Genomic DNA, 15,438 nt, shown 5'->3' on the forward strand with positions numbered 1-15,438 from the left:
TCGAGGTTGCCCTGCCCCCTGAGGCGCCCACACAAGAAATGCCTTGCATTTGTCACTACTGGACTCCTTGGTTTGCAACACCAGTTTTACCGTTTTTTTAAAAAGGGGAGTCAGTAATGAAAACGAAAACGTGTTTCAAAACATAATTTTTTGAGCGTAGCTTTTGTGTACTCCCCTGTGTCCCCATGTTTCCTTGATTGAATCTTTCCAACAGCCCTGTGAGGAAGATATTTTTATTCCCATTTTACAGTTGGGGAACCTGAGGCTTGGGCCAATAAGGACATTTGGCCAGGGTCACACAGTCAATGAGCGGAAAGCTGGGGTTTGAATTCAGCCGAGTCTGTCTCCAGAGCCTCTGCTGTGCACTGGGCTCTTCTGCCTGCAGCAGTCTAGGCTTGGCCGAGACCTGGAGGACCACTCAAGGAGTGCTTTGGCCACTGCTGCTGAGTGAGGGCTGGGAGGTGAAGGGGAACCCCGACCCAGCCCTGCCGAGCAGGCTGAGGCTCTGGATCTGGGCCTGTGGGTGTGCTTGGGCCTGTGCCCCACCCCTCCTTACCATAGGACAGCTGAGTTCTGTGGAGTGGGGCTGGGCAAACAGGGGGACCCACCCCACTCACTGTGCTGTGGAGGCCCCTTGTTCTCCCGAGCAGTTTCCATGACCCACACTTTATGTTCACCTGCCAAGCCCCAGGCAGCTCTTACAGAGGAAATGGAATTTGTGGTCCATTTCGAGTCTGAGAGGCCAGGCATCTTTCTTACTAGATACCTGAGAGAATGTTTGGTTAGCACTGACACTGGGAAGAAGAGAGACTTCGGTCTTGAGTGGCCTCCCGTCTCTGAAGATTTGGGTTGCCCATCCTTGTGCTGCTTTTGTATGGGGGTAGTGAACACCTGTGTCTAGGGACTTCTGATGGAGCAAGGATGCTGTTTCTGAGATGTGGCCATTCCTTGTTCCAGATAAGTCACTGTGATGCTAAGCATATTAGAGGGCTGGTCTCCTCGAAGCCCACCTTAGCCACTCTGAGCGTCCGCTTCTCAGCGACCTCCATGAAGGTAAGCATCACCTGTATTCTGCCTGGGGCAGTGTCTGCAGGTCAGGGTCCTGGGCTGTGGTCTTCACCCACTGAGAATGGGTGTGGACACTGCTATGTTTGTCAGTATTCAGAGGCTGGACTTTCTGTGGGGTAGCCATATACTCACAGGGGGCCTCCCAGCTCTTGACACCCCCTGGAACACTTCAGTTCACATCTGTGTAAAAGTCTGTGTTGTTAACGAGACATTTTAAGGAACTTGGCTTTTTTCGCCAAAAAATTTAAAATGTCATGGGTTAAACAAAATGTCGTTTGTCTGTTTGTTTTTGTTTTGAGATAGAGTCTACTCTTTGGCCCAGACTGGAGTGCAGTGGTGTGATCTCAGCTCACTGCAACCTTGCCTCTCAGGTTCAAGCAATTCTCCTGCCTCAGCCTCCTGAGTAGCTGGAACTGTAGGTGCCCACCACCACACCTGGCTAATTTTTGTATTTTTAGTAGAGACAGGGTTTCACCATGTTGGCCAGGCTGGTCTCAAACTCCTGACTTCAGGTGATCTGCCTGCCTAAACCTCCCAAAGTGCTGGGATTACAGGCATGAGCCACTGTGCCTGGCCATCATTGGTTTTTTAATGAACAAACTGCTAAGCTGTGGCAAGTGGCAGGACCTATTAATTAGATTGGTAACTAAGCTTAGATTGATCCTCTAAGCTTTAGCAATCCCTGGCTTCGTACTCATTTGTATCTTTTTCTCCATGGAATTGATTAGAGGGTGAGGTTGTAGAAATGCTAGGCTCTGTTTACATGTGAGCAGCAGAAACATTCAAATTGGGAATGTAGGTTTCTGTTTACCTTTTTATGGATTATATCTTGCTAATGTTAAAATACTTTTCTGGGTATAGAAAAGGCATGTAGCAGCTAATATTGTGACTTAAGGTGCCTGATCAAGACTTAGGTTTGGGCCAGGTATAATGGCTCTAGCATTCTGGGAGGCTAAGGCAGGAGGATTCCTTGAGCCCAGGAGTTCGAGACCAACCTGGGCAACATAGGGAGACCTTGTCTCTTAAAAAAAAAAAGAAGACTTGGGTTTGGTGAAAAATTTTCCTGTTGAGGCTTGCAGAGAGAGTGTTGGACCACCTGGTCCCTCTCCGAGCATGTCTCGCTGTCTTGCTGAAGGAACCCAGGGCAACCCATTGTGAGAAGAGAGGTCTTGTCAAACGAATAGGCCTGCCTTCCTCCATTTTGATGGTCTCTGGTCCCCTTGTCTTAGCATTGTGTGACCACATCCCTATGAAATAATAGTTTTAAAGGCCTGGTGTCCACAGTGAGGACCACATCATCAGCTTGGAACGCACAGTTGCCTGGAAACTGAATTCTGACCTTCAGCCTCTGAGAAGCTAGAAAAGATGGCTGGCTAGTAGCAGTGGCTCGACCTATAATCCTAGCACTTTGGGAGGTCAAGGCGGGAGGATCACTTGGGCCCAGAAGTTTGAGGCTAATCTGGGCTATGTAGGGAGCCCTTGTTTCTATAGAAAAATAAAAATTAATTTGCTGGGCAAGGTGGTGTGCATCTGTAGTCCCAGCTACTCAAGAGACTGAGGCAGGCGGATTTGCTTGAGCCTGGGAGTTCGAGGCTGCAGTGAGCCATGATGGCTCCACCGCACTCCAGACTGGGTAACAGAGTGAACATGTGTCTCAAAATTCAGCTTTGAATGATTTCACAATCGTTTAAAGACATGCAAACCAAAGGTCTGCTTTAATGCAAGTTTACTTCCATGTGCTAAATATGCTCCAACCCTTCCTTAAATTCTGCAACTACTGTGTTCCCAGTGAGTGTTGCGTGAGGGCCCGAGTGTGGTGCTCAACAGATGTTTTTCTGCAGGAAGTCCTTGTTCCTGAAGCCTCAGAATTTGATGAGTGGGAGCCTGAAGGCACAGCCCTAGAAGGCCCTGTGACAGCCGTCATCCCCACTTGGCAGGCATTGACCACGCTTGACCTGAGCCACAACAGCATCTCCGAGATTGACGAGTCTGTGGTATGCTCTCAGCAGCAGGTGCCAGGGGTTTCTCTGGCCCCACCAAACCCTGAGTTTGAGTGTTTAACTCAGCTTTTTCAGGAAGGATCACAGAAAACCTATATCTAGTGCTCTGCGCAGTGCCTGCAATTTTAAGTTAATTTCAAAATGGGGGCCAGGTGTGGTGGCTCACACCTGATTACCCAACACTTTAGGAGGCCAAGGTGGGAGGATCACCTGAGGTTAGGAGTTCGAGACCAGCCTGACCAACATGGTCAAACTCCGTCTCTACTAAAAATACAGAACTAGCTGGGTGTGGTGGCACACACTGTAATCCCAGCTACTCGGGAGGCTGAGGCAGGAGAATCACTTGAGCCCAGGAGGCAGAGGTTGCAGTGAGCTGAGATCGCGCCACTGCATTCTAACCTGGGCGACAGAGTGAGACTCCGTCTCAAAAGAAAAAACAAATGAAATCATTTAAAATCGGTGAGATAGTGCTTAGAACCAAATAAAAACATTAATTTCATGTAAATTTAATAAATTATAGCCACACTAAGTGATGACATTTACTTCAAAGAGTGAAGCAGAACAGTCACTCCATAGATGACAGATGTGCCCATATAAGAATGACATCCAGAGGACATTTGGGCAGTAAGAGTGTCATTCCTGTGTTTGCGCTGCTCAGGGAGTGTGGGCAGGGGTTAAAGAAGGACAGCCTCCTTTCTCTGTCTGGGACCTTGCCGTGTGTCGTTTTCACAAGGCAAGTGTTCCATGAAAACAATGGGTAGTGCCCAGCATGGGGGGCCCTGTGTGTGCCTTTGGATGTCCTACTGGCTGGGCAGTGGGAGGTGTCCCACCAGTGGTCCTGCAGGGATGGCCCATGGGAATCCATGGTTGGGAGAAAGTGTCCTGGGGTGCCCCTCTACCATGTAGGGGGCTGTATTTGGGGTCCAGCCTCCTACAGTAACATCGGATGTTCTTTTTTTTCCCCCCCCACAAGAAACTGATCCCAAAGATTGAGTTCCTGGACCTGAGTCACAATGGATTGCTGGTTGTGGACAATCTGCAGGTAGTCCCTTTGGAGACCAGTGCTGTCTGCCCACACTCCCAGTGTCCCGTTCTGAGAGTTCAGGAGGCTGATGCAGCCTTGGGAATTTGGCCATACCCAGGGGTTGAAGGGCAGGGGCTGCTGCCTTCCCTTTAGGATCCCAGCAATGCACTGAGTGACTGTTGCTCTAGTTTCAAAGAATTAGGAAACATGAGTAAATAAAAACCAGGCATGATGACACATCTCCGTCCTGAAGGTGGACAGCTATGTTTGCAACCGCCACCCCAACTGTCTGTAGGGGTGCCACTGTGCCATGGCATGTGCAGCAGAGAAGAGGGACTTCCTTCCTAAAATAGCTGTCAGAGTGACTTGCAGAAGTGGGTAGTTTGGGTGGGAAGGCCCATCTTGCCATTAGTGTCAGGCCCCTATCTTTGGAGACTTGACCTGAGCCACTTTACACTGTTCTCCACGCCGCTGCAGCACCTGTATAATCTTGTGCATCTGGACCTGTCCTACAACAAGCTCTCCTCCTTGGAAGGGCTTCACACCAAGCTGGGGAACATCAAGACCTTGAACCTGGCAGGCAACCTCCTGGAGAGTCTGAGTGGCCTGCACAAGCTCTACTCACTGGTCAACCTGGATCTCCGGGACAACAGGATCGAACAGGTGAGCCCAAGGACCTCATGGTTCTGGGATTTCTGTGCCTGGTGTGTATCATGTTAAAGAAGAATGTTGGGCCGGGCGCGGTGGTTCAAGCCTGTAATCCCAGCACTTTGGGAGGCCAAGGCGGGTGGATCACGAGGTCAAGAGATCGAGACCATCCTGGTCAACATGGTGAAACCCCGTCTCTACTAAAAATACCAAAAAAATTAGCTGGGCATGGTGGTGCGTGCCTGTAATCCCAGCTACTCAGGAAGCTGAGGCAGGAGAATTGCCTGAACCCAGGAGGCGGAGGTTGCGGTGAGCTGAGATCGCGCCATTGCACTCCAGCCTGGGTAACAAGAGCGAGACTCCGTCTCAAAAAAAAAAAAAAAAAAAAAAAAAAAAAGAATGTTAAGATTCCTTTCACTTAAAAGAGGCCATGAAACGTGTTGGCGTGTTGCCGAAGTGTTAAGAAAAGGGACCAAAGGGGATGGAACTCATACCTTGCAGATGGAGGAGGTCCGGAGCATAGGTAGCCTCCCGTGTCTGGAGCATGTGTTTCTACTGAACAACCCTCTGAGCATCATCCCCGACTACCGGACCAAGGTGCTGGCTCAGTTCGGAGAGAGGGCCTCAGAGGTGAGCCCCAGTGCAGCCTGAGGAGCCCAGGGAGACCCCTGGGATATAGTCAAGTCTGCATGAACGGTAGGGATATATGTCCATTGTTCTACCCTCTCCTGCTTCAGAAGGACGTCCTGTCCCTTGAGGGCTTTTTGGTTCTGGGAAGTCCACTATCTCCCCAGGAAAAGGCTCCCTTGCATCTCCTGCCCCTCCTGTCTGGGATAACATTGTTTATTCTAGGAAAGGGTCAGAAATAAGATCCTTAAAATATTCCTATCTCCTGAACAACTTGTGGCTATAGTGTCTGATTGTAAACCCAAAGGATTTGCCTTTGCCAGTATAGCCCAGCCTGGTGTCTGCTGCCCCCGGCTGTGTTTGTGCACCTGCCACGATACCGACCAGACACACCTTAACCAGGTTCACCCATCGCCTGGGCCTCGAGCAGGCCCCCTGAATCCCTCATTGATCGTTGGACCTTCTGTTCTCCAGAAATCCCAGGCCAGAAAATACTTAGGAGTCCATTTGTGTCCACCTCCCTCTTTTTGGCTCCAAGTGCCCCTTCCTCCACATAATCACAAGACCATGAGATGTCATCTCCTTCCCTCCTGGGCTCCAGACCTTGGGAAGCTCCCAGTCCACAGAGTATCTGTTCCTGTCCATGCCCTTGGGACCTTCCCTCATTCAACCACCCTACCCAACCCCCACTGCCTGCCAGCCACTACTCCCTCCTGCATTTGCAGGTGGGAGCCCTGACCTCTCCCACTGCTGGTTCCCCTACCCATTGCTCTTTAGTCTGGCTCCTGCCTCTAACTGGGGGCTTAGTTCAAGTTGTCCCCTTTCCCTAGTCCCAGCTGCCCAAGAGCTTGTTGCCTCCTGTTCTTGGTGAGGGACTCCAGAGACAGATGTGGGACCTTCCTGGGGTCCTCCAAGGCACCCTCAGGTCACTTCTGTGAGTTGTGAAGGGCCACCTCAAAGCAAGCTGAGCCCCCCTCAGCCTGCGGTGTCCTCACAGGGCCTCTCCCACAGCAGGTGCTCACGCCCCATCCTCAGCAGGACCCCGCCATTCTCCTGCCATGTTTACCAGTCCCCATGTTGATAGCCACTTTCTGGATACTCTAGGTCTGTCTAGATGACACAGTGACCACAGAGAAGGAGCTGGACACTGTGGAAGTGCTGAAAGCAATTCAGAAAGCCAAGGAAGTCAAGTCCAAACTGAGCAACCCAGAGAAGAAGGTGGGTGGGTATGGCAGGTGGGAGGGCAGTGGTACGGAGCCAGCCATGAGAGGAGCCAGTTCAGGGGGCCTGGGCTTTGGGATTGCTCAGGGCTGCCAAGTTCCAGCTGCATCTCCCTGGCTGCATGACCTTGGGCAAGTCGTGGCCTCTGTGTTCTCCTCTGGGTTGGGGACAGTAATAGTTCCTGCTGTAAGGGTCGGGTGGGACCCTCTGCAGCACCCAGTTTGTGAGAACTGTTGTGCTTCTTCCTCACTGCCTTGGCCTTGGGGAGCTCTGTGCTTCCTCTTCTCTCCTGGGCTGACTCAAGCACTTGTCCTCAGGGTGGCGAGGACTCTCGGCTCTCAGCTGTTCCCTGCGTCAGACCCAGCAGCTCCCCTCCCACCGTGGCTCCCACATCTGCCTCCCTGCCCCAGCCCATCCTCTCCAACCAAGGTAATGGTGTATGTATCTTGCTCTTAGTGGAGCCACACAGCCCTGCCTGGGCCCCCTGGCTGGCCTGGGGTTGGGGGAGAGGTGCCACCACCTGCTTCCAACAGGGTCAGACACAGGGAGGGCGGTGCCTTCTGCAGGCTGGTCCTCGCAGGGGAACACATGGCAGGGGTGCCCGGCCTGATGCCAGCTGTTGCTTGCTTGGTGAGGACTCCTGATTGCTCTGACGCCCACATCCAGCTCCTCTAGGAGACCGCAGGGTGTCTGATGGGCCCTGAGGCTGCCCTCTGAACAGGCTTGGGGCTGTTGGCTCCTGGTTACAGGAGGCCGGGCTTGTGACTTTCCTGAGTCTGAAGCCCGAATCCTTGCACGGGGAAAACCTTGCTTTTGTCATTGCCTCATCTCTGTGGTGTGACCCAGCCCCAGAATACTGTGTTTGTGGGGCCAGGATGGGCCATCTGTGTCCCTGTGGACCCATGGAAGACAAGGCCCATTCGTCTGCCCACTGTCTTAGCGTTTTCAAAGGGCTTTCACCTCTGAACCCAGGCATCCTCGGAGATGAGTGAGTGAAGCAGGTCCCATGAGCGTGTCTGCTGGCCCGGCCCCCGCGGAAGAGGGGAGGGTGTGCCATCCCGAGTGGAGCCGAGGCTCGGGACACGCAGGAAAGGACGCCGCCTGCCCGGGCTCCTGGAGACGCAGAACTTGGTGTGAGGTCTTGGGAAAACAGTTCAACCCGATGTTTTAAGAGCCAGAAAAACATTCCCACCCCTTGACCCGGTAACCCCACTGGTGGAGATTTTCTCTTAGAGGGATAAAATAACCGGGAAGGGGAGGTGAAATGCTCATCACTGCCAAAACATGGGCTGCAACTGCAACATCGGCGTCGGCGGATGAGAGGGAGAGTCGGCTGTGTGTGCCCTCCCAGCAGGGACAGGAAGACTGGGCAGGAAGAGGGGAGAAGCACTCACGTTAAGGCAAAAGGCCCGACGCAGAGCAGCCCAGAGGTCACACCTGTGAGATGTGGAAGAGAATTCCTGAGCACGGAGCAATGGGGTTAGGTGCCAGGGTGATTGCCCATTTTGCTTCTGTCAAACTCTTGACTGAGGATTTCTGGTTGCATTTTCTTGCATAAAAACCGGGAGGTTCTATCACGGTGAGGAAGCTTCCCTGACACCGCTTCCTACAGGGGGCCAAGCGAACCTGTGGAGGCATCATATGACTAGGCTTCTGGGGACAGGGAGCTGCATCTGCTTCTCAGGGCCAGGGACATAGCCATTTCTGTCAGCATCTGTTGATCAGTGAGTGAGTGTGGGCAGGTAGAGCAGGAGCTGGTGAGGAGCAGGCCCTGGGTGGGCAGGGGTGCACTGTCCCCCAGGCTGCAGCTGCAGGCAGCCCCCTCATTGTCGGTGAAGCCTCTGCACCAGCTTAGCCCCCTTCTCACTCCCCTCGTGCCCTGGGGACACTCTGCAGAGGGGCACTCTGCAGTCAGTCCCTGCCTGCCATCTCTGGACTTCTGGATGTTGCCTCCAGATTTGCACCTCTTAAATAAAACTGCAGTGGATGTCTTTGTGTGCACCTCTCTTTCCTTTTGGTGAGAAACAGCAAAGGTTGGACCCCCATCTAAGGACTCTCCTGATATTCCCGTTCTATCCACTGAGTGCCCTTTCTGACCACTTGTTGGTACAGGCCACGGTCCACGATGGGAGCAGATAGACTGTCCCTGTTCACATTTCCTCATGTTCAGACAGGGCTTGGGGGAGGGGTAGTGGCAAAAAGTGTTGGTCTTTTTCTCACTGATTCGGAGGCCTCCTATGTGTTTGTTCAGCTGCGCGTTCCTGGGTCTTGCCTGGATGGGCAGGGTTTTTTAGTGTAGGGGAGCAGCTTTGCTGACCCATGCCTGTTGCTCCCAGCCTGGTTCCCCAGAAGGGAGCCTAGTTGCTAATGAACTGGGTAGTCAGGGGCCTGCCTGAAGGGGGCGCTGTCCAGACAACACCCAGCCTCCCGTGGTTTCGGGTGCTGTCGGAGCCATGGATGATTGTGACTGATAGGGGTGGTCGCCTGAGGTGCCAGAGTTGATTGTCCAGCCAGGCCTGGGAGCTGAGAGAAGGCTGTGTGGAGAGATGGTCAGGACCCAGGGCTTTGTCAGCTGAGTTTGTGTCCCAGCTTCCTAGCTGTGGGACCTTCTCAACTGCGAAGTGGATGCACCCTACTTCATTCATTCTAAGAGGCACGCATTTCCACCTTGTCACTTCTCTGAAATTGAGGTGCGTCTTTCAGTCAGTGGCATCTCATAGTCGCTGTCAGCCAGCTGGTATTCGAGATGGAGTCATGGAAAATCCGTGGACACCTTCCGCTAGGACCAAGATGGCTCCACCTGCTGCATCTTAGATTTGATGAAATGTGGTAAATAACGAGAGGCATGCATGAACGAATGCTGGGGAGACGCTTGGCACTGCTCAGAGCTCCACGGGGGTGGTCGATGAAGGCTGCCCTTTCCCACATCCTTAGTGGGGGGGTTCGAGATAACCCAGACGGTGCCCCTGGGGAGCTTGGAGCCATGAGGGAGGATGAGCCAGGTGCCAGAGGAGAACAAGGCAGGATGGTGTGGGGCTTCTATAGACTCTAGAGTAGAGGTCTGCAGTGGAGGTGGTGTCTGAGGTGAATCTCGAAGGATGGGTAGGAGTTGAACGTTCAGTGGGCAGAGGGTGGATTGCAGGAGAGCAGAGGCCTGGGCAGGTGCCTGGGGTGGCCCATCATGGCGCTTCATGCATGGCTGTCTGCTTGCCATTCTTCCTGCCTGCCTAGCCCCTGCTGCTTCACTTTGTGGGGGCATCTGAGCTTGGGCCCACCCGCCTGCCTCACTTGTGGGCAGAGGACCCAGGCTGTGTGAGTTGTCCTGTCCTGGGGAGCAGCTGAGCTGGAAGGGATCTTGACCTGTGGGGCTCAGAGGGCTTGGGGTCATTTCACTGGGACATGGCAACGCCGGGCTGTGGAGGCTGCTGGGGCTCCTGTAGGCCTCCATGAGACTGGTGGCGGATGCCGTGTTCACCCTGCTGGCTGCAGTGAGGAAAGTGTTCACACATGCTTTCACTTCAAGCGGTCTAGAGGTGTTCTGGAGTGGAGTCACAGGTCCAGATAGGCTATGTTCATAAAAAAGCTTCAGCAGGGTTTAGGAACACTATGCATTTACAGAGCTCATGGGTCAGAGTACTGCTGTCCGTGGGAGGTGGCCACAGGGCAGGTAAGTGGGCGCATCCTGCAGTAAGTGGGACTGTGGATGCGGGCTCAGGCTGGACTCAGCAGCCCTGCTGGATACCAAGGCCTGCAAGGGCTGGCCCCCTGGTGAATCGTCCCATGCACTGTGTATCTGTGAGTCCTGCAGAGATGACAGATCAGGGGACAGAGTGATGTCCAGTCATCAGATGCTCCAGGAGTGAACACATTGCGGGCTCTTGATGGATGTACCTCCAAACTGTTGTCTGGATGAGTGGGCCAGCTCGCATGCCTGTGCCAGCCTCTGCCCAGTGAGGTCAGGGCAGGCCACACAGTCAGCCTGAGTTTTGCCAAAGTTGAGAGGCAGTACTGGTATCTTGTTTCAGCTTGCCTTTCTTTGTGTACTACTGAGAGTGAGCATTCTTTTCACATTCTATCTTCTGGCCATTCTGCGAATGTGTGTTCACGTCCTTGTAGTCTGTGAAAGGGGCTTCCAACCTTCCCCCGTTTTTGTAATCTGTAAGAATGTTTTACAGACTAGCAATCTAAGCCTTTGTCAGATACTGCAAACACTTTTTTCTCATTTCATCTGGTTTTAATTTATCCTTTTTTTTAAAGAAAGTGTCTATGGAAGATTAATTTTTACATAGTCACACATCAGTTTTTTCCATTGCATTTATTCTCAGAATACCTCTCTCTGCTCTGAGATTAGATAAGCAGTCATTTTGAAATTTCAGTTTTAACATGTTGTATGATCCATATGGCTGGGTTTTGGGGTCTGGCTAGCCCCCGGCCATGCCGGTAGCCTGAGGGGCCCAGCCCCACTTGTTGAATGGCCACTCTCCCTGCCCCGCCTACCCTGCCTGCCTGCCCACCCACCCTGGTCTCTCCAGGAATCATGTTCGTTCAGGAGGAGGCCCTGGCCAGCAGCATCTCGTCCACCGACAGTCTGACTCCTGAGGACCGGCCCATTGCCCGGGGATGTTCTGATTCCTTGGAGTCCATCCCTGCAGGACAGGTAATGCCCTCCTCCTGCTTCTGGGGACCATATGGCTGTGGGTGGACTCTTCTGCCTGGGGTTGTGTGCAGTAGGAAGTAGCCTGGCTGGAGCTGAGGCAGATACTTCCAGGGTTCAGCGTCCACTGCTTTGCCCACGGTCTTTCTCTCGGACCTGTCTCTAGTTGAGTCGGTCTTCCTGATAAACTCAGTGGTTAAGGGTTTGTTTTCAGCCTCCCTCCTTCCCTTCCTCACCCCCTTGGTTGATGGGAACAGGCAGTTCTCTGTCACTGGGCCCAGGGCACGAGGGGGCAGGTGGAGAGGGTGGCCCTTGACCCTGTGTGCAGGCTCTCCTGGGGAAGGCATTTCAAAAGGCCCTTGTGCGGGGCCTTGTTTGGGTTTCTTCTCTGTTTCCTGGCACCCCTGGGACCACTCAGCCCCTTCCCACATGTCACCCTGGTGGTCTGGGAAACAGTATAACTCCAGCACTTCCTCTGTGGTTGTTACTGAGAGTTTCAGAGCCCCTTCCTGTGTCCTGAGAAAAGTGAGGAGGAAAACAAGGGTGCTTGCTGAGTGCTTGGGGAATGTGCTTGGTGCCTGGGCCTCCCTCCAGCCCTGTCTCTGCAGCAGTACAAGGTTATGGCCTTGTGACACTGGGACAGTTTGCAGAGTCCTTGTCTGTCCTCAGCACTCCACAGTACTCTCCCATCACCCTTCCCAGGGTCACACAGCAAGAGATTCCCAAGCCCTAGGTCTTCCCCAGTGCATAAAGACCATTGGGATGGACTTTTCAGGGCTGTGTCCACTACTGGCCAGTTAGGGTTGGACCAAATTTGTAGACTATCTACCTGGACCCTTGGGTGGCATAAGGAGCAGCCAGATGCCGAATCCCTGAAGAGACAAGAGGCTGTGGCCCTGGGTTAGGCGTGTGGGAAACCCAGCCCTACTGTATGCCGGTGGGATAACCAAGTGGGTCTCTGCCCTCCTGGGTTCCAGAGTGGGGCCCAGGGTGGAGCGTGGGATGGGGAGGAGCCTCCTCAGGGCAGTGATGGACGGCAGAATGCCCAGCTCAGGGTCTGGCACCCAGTAAATGCTAGGGCTGGCTGCAGTAGGTGGGCACTGACTGCGTTTCTTTCTCCATCAGGCAGCTTCCGATGATTTAAGGGATGTGCCAGGAGCTGTTGGTGGTGCAAGGTAAGGAAGAGGTTGGAAAGGGACTGCACACACTCCACTGTGGGCCAGGGGTGGCCAGTTCCTTTTAAAAATCCGCTCACAGAAGTTCTGCAGAACTATTTCTTACTCTAAAGAGACATAGATGAGATGGACTCTTCAATCTGTTTCCAAATTCTAATACCTAAATTCTGCCCAGCACGTTACCCTACACCAGGGGTTGGCACATCAAGGCCTGTGTGTGGCTCACAGCCTGGGAGCTAAGAATGATAGTTAGATTCTTTGTTTGTTTGTTTGTTTGTTTGTTTTGAGACAGTCTTAACTCTGTTGCCCAGGCTGGAGTGCAGTGGCACGTTCTTGGCTCACTGCAACCCCCGCCTCCCAGATTAATGCAATTCTCCTGTCTCAGCCTCAGCCTCCTGAGTAGCCCGGACCACACGCACATACCACCTCGCCTAGCTGATTTTTTGTATTTTTAGTAGAGACAGAATTTCACCATGTTGGCCAGGCTGGTCTCAAACTCCTGAACTCCAGTGATCCTCCCACTTGGCCTCCCAAAGCTCTGGAATTACAGACTTGAGCCACCTCACCCGGCCAGAATGACAGTTTACTTTTTTTTTTTTTTTTTTTTTTGAGATGGTGTCTCGCACTGTCGCCCAGCTGGAGTGCAATGGCACATCTCGGCTCACAGCAACCTCCGCCTCCTGGGTTCAAGCAATTCTCCTGCCTCAGCCTCCCAAGTACCTGGGATTACAGGCACGCACCACCATGCCCAGCTAATTTTTTTTTTGTATTTTTAGTAGAGATGGGGTTTCACCATGTTGACCAGGATGGTCTCGATCTCTTGACCTCGTGATCCACCCGCCTCGGCCTCCCAAAGTGCTGGGATTACAGGCTTGAGCCACCGCGCCCGGCCGACAGTTACATTCTTAAAGGGCTATTAGAGATCATGTGGACAGGGTAGCCCATAAATCCCGAAATGTGTACTCTGACCCTTTACAGAAGTTCACCAACTCCCATTCTACATGCAAGGGCTGCAGTGGCCAAGAAGAGCTGGAATTTAAGTATAAAGGTCCTAAGACCTGCCCTGGCCCGCTTCCCTGTCCCGGAGGCCACCAGGGGCAACAAATAGATTCATGCCCTGGAGTGTTCATTCTCTCCAGGGCTTATAGCAGCAGCTGAATGACTTACAAGCCCATGGGAGTGCTTCTGTCATGGGAACCCATATGGTCTGGGTATAGCTGTGCTGGGCACCTATGGTCCAAGCCCCTGGAAGCAGAAACTCTGACCAAACTGGCGACCCAGCCTTTCAGCAAGCAGCACGGGCTCCCACCAGGGCCCTCATCCTGGGAGCTGACTCAGCTGTGTGGGAGGCTTGGGAGATCCATGGGTTGGTTTCTCAGGGTCAGGGTGCAGCAGCAGGCTTCAGATGTGGGAGGTGGGAGGGGCCCCTCCCAGCATACCGCTGACATGGCCTCTCCCTGCACAGCCCAGAACATGCGGAGCCAGAGGTCCAGGTGGTGCCTGGATCTGGCCAGATCATCTTCCTGCCCTTCACCTGCATTGGCTACACGGCCACCAACCAAGACTTCATCCAGCGCCTGAGCACGCTGATTCGACAGGCCATCGAGCGGCAGCTGCCTGCCTGGATCGAGGCCGCCAACCAGCGGGAGGAGGGCCGGGGTGAGCAGGGCGAGGAGGACGACGAAGAGGAGGAGGAAGAGGAAGATGTTGCTGAGAATCGATACTTTGAAATGGGGCCCCCGGACGTGGAGGAGGAGGAGGAAGGAGGCCAGGGGGAGGAAGAGGAGGAGGAAGAGGAAGATGAAGAGGCTGAGGAGGAGCGCCTGGCTCTGGAGTGGGCCCTGGGCGCGGATGAGGACTTTCTGCTGGAGCACATCCGCATCCTCAAGGTGCTGTGGTGCTTCCTGATCCACGTGCAGAGCAGCATCCGCCAGTTCGCCGCCTGCCTTGTGCTCACCGACTTCGGCATTGCTGTCTTCGAGATCCCGCACCAGGAGTCTCGGGGCAGCAGCCAGCACATCCTCTCGTCCTTGCGCTTTGTCTTCTGCTTCCCACATGGCGACCTCACAGAGTTCGGCTTCCTCATGCCAGAGCTGTGTCTGGTGCTGAAGGTACGGCACAGTGAGAACACACTCTTCATCATCTCGGATGCTGCCAACCTGCACGAGTTCCATGCAGACCTGCGCTCATGCTTCGCGCCGCAGCACATGGCCATGCTGTGTAGCCCCATCCTCTACGGCAGCCACACTAGCCTGCAGGAGTTCCTGCGCCAGCTGCTCACCTTCTACAAGGTGGCTGGCGGCTGCCAGGAGCGCAGCCAGGGCTGCTTCCCCGTCTACCTGGTCTACAGCGACAAGCGCATGGTGCAGACGGCCGCCGGGGACTACTCAGGCAACATTGAGTGGGCCAGCTGCACACTCTGTTCCGCTGTGCGGCGCTCCTGCTGCGCACCCTCTGAGGCTGTCAAGTCCGCCGCCATCCCCTACTGGCTGCTGCTCACGCCCCAGCATCTCAACGTCATCAAGGCCGACTTCAACCCCATGCCCAACCGGGGCACCCACAACTGTCGTAACCGCAACAGCTTCAAGCTCAGCCGCGTGCCGCTCTCCACCGTGCTGCTAGACCCCACGCGCAGCTGCACCCAGCCTCGGGGTGCCTTTGCTGACGGCCATGTGCTGGAGCTGCTGGTGGGGTACCGCTTCGTCACTGCCATCTTCGTGCTGCCTCATGAGAAGTTCCACTTCCTGCGCATCTATAACCAGCTGCGGGCCTCATTGCAGGACCTGAAGACTGTGGTCATCGCCAAGACCCCTGTGATGGGGGCCAGCCCTCAAGGCCCCTTTGCAGATGCCCAGCCTGCCGAGCGCAGGGCCAGGTGAGACCCAGCACAGCTCTCAGGAGCCAGGGGGCCATGGGTCAGGCATGTGTGTGATCTCAGCATCTGCGGCTCATGTGTGGGCCAGGGGGTTGGCCCAGCTCTCTCGGGGCCCCCTCCTGCCCCCTTGCCCCCCAGCCTTCCTC

The 15,438-nt window shown here is 54.1% G+C and overlaps 1 protein-coding gene across 3 annotated transcripts in view; it reads left to right on the top strand.

Moving 5' to 3' along the window:
• NISCH (nischarin) overlaps window positions 1-15,438 on the top strand; it is a 37,752-nt gene that overhangs the window by 18,119 nt on the left and 4,195 nt on the right. For 2 of the 3 annotated variants that reach the window (XR_004272440.1, XM_032290110.1), the window contains exons 7-16: window positions 958-1,053; window positions 2,910-3,062; window positions 4,042-4,110; window positions 4,570-4,755; window positions 5,242-5,370; window positions 6,472-6,585; window positions 6,906-7,017; window positions 11,121-11,245; window positions 12,368-12,417; window positions 13,883-15,292. Coding sequence is in view for 2 of the 3 variants with exons in the window: in XM_032290110.1 (XP_032146001.1) it covers window positions 958-1,053; window positions 2,910-3,062; window positions 4,042-4,110; window positions 4,570-4,755; window positions 5,242-5,370; window positions 6,472-6,585; window positions 6,906-7,017; window positions 11,121-11,245; window positions 12,368-12,417; window positions 13,883-15,292 (2,444 nt within the window). In the remaining variant the exon portion in view is untranslated. Of the gene's footprint in view, window positions 1-957; window positions 1,054-2,909; window positions 3,063-4,041; window positions 4,111-4,569; window positions 4,756-5,241; window positions 5,371-6,471; window positions 6,586-6,905; window positions 7,018-7,560; window positions 10,842-11,120; window positions 11,246-12,367; window positions 12,418-13,882; window positions 15,293-15,438 lie in introns of those variants that run through there. The other variant, XM_032290111.1, reaches the window with a different exon arrangement.

This window comes from Sapajus apella, unplaced genomic scaffold (assembly GCF_009761245.1).
Source record: "Sapajus apella isolate SASKATOON/1434 unplaced genomic scaffold, GSC_monkey_1.0 scaffold23, whole genome shotgun sequence".
NCBI classification, from domain to species: domain Eukaryota; kingdom Metazoa; phylum Chordata; class Mammalia; order Primates; family Cebidae; genus Sapajus; species Sapajus apella.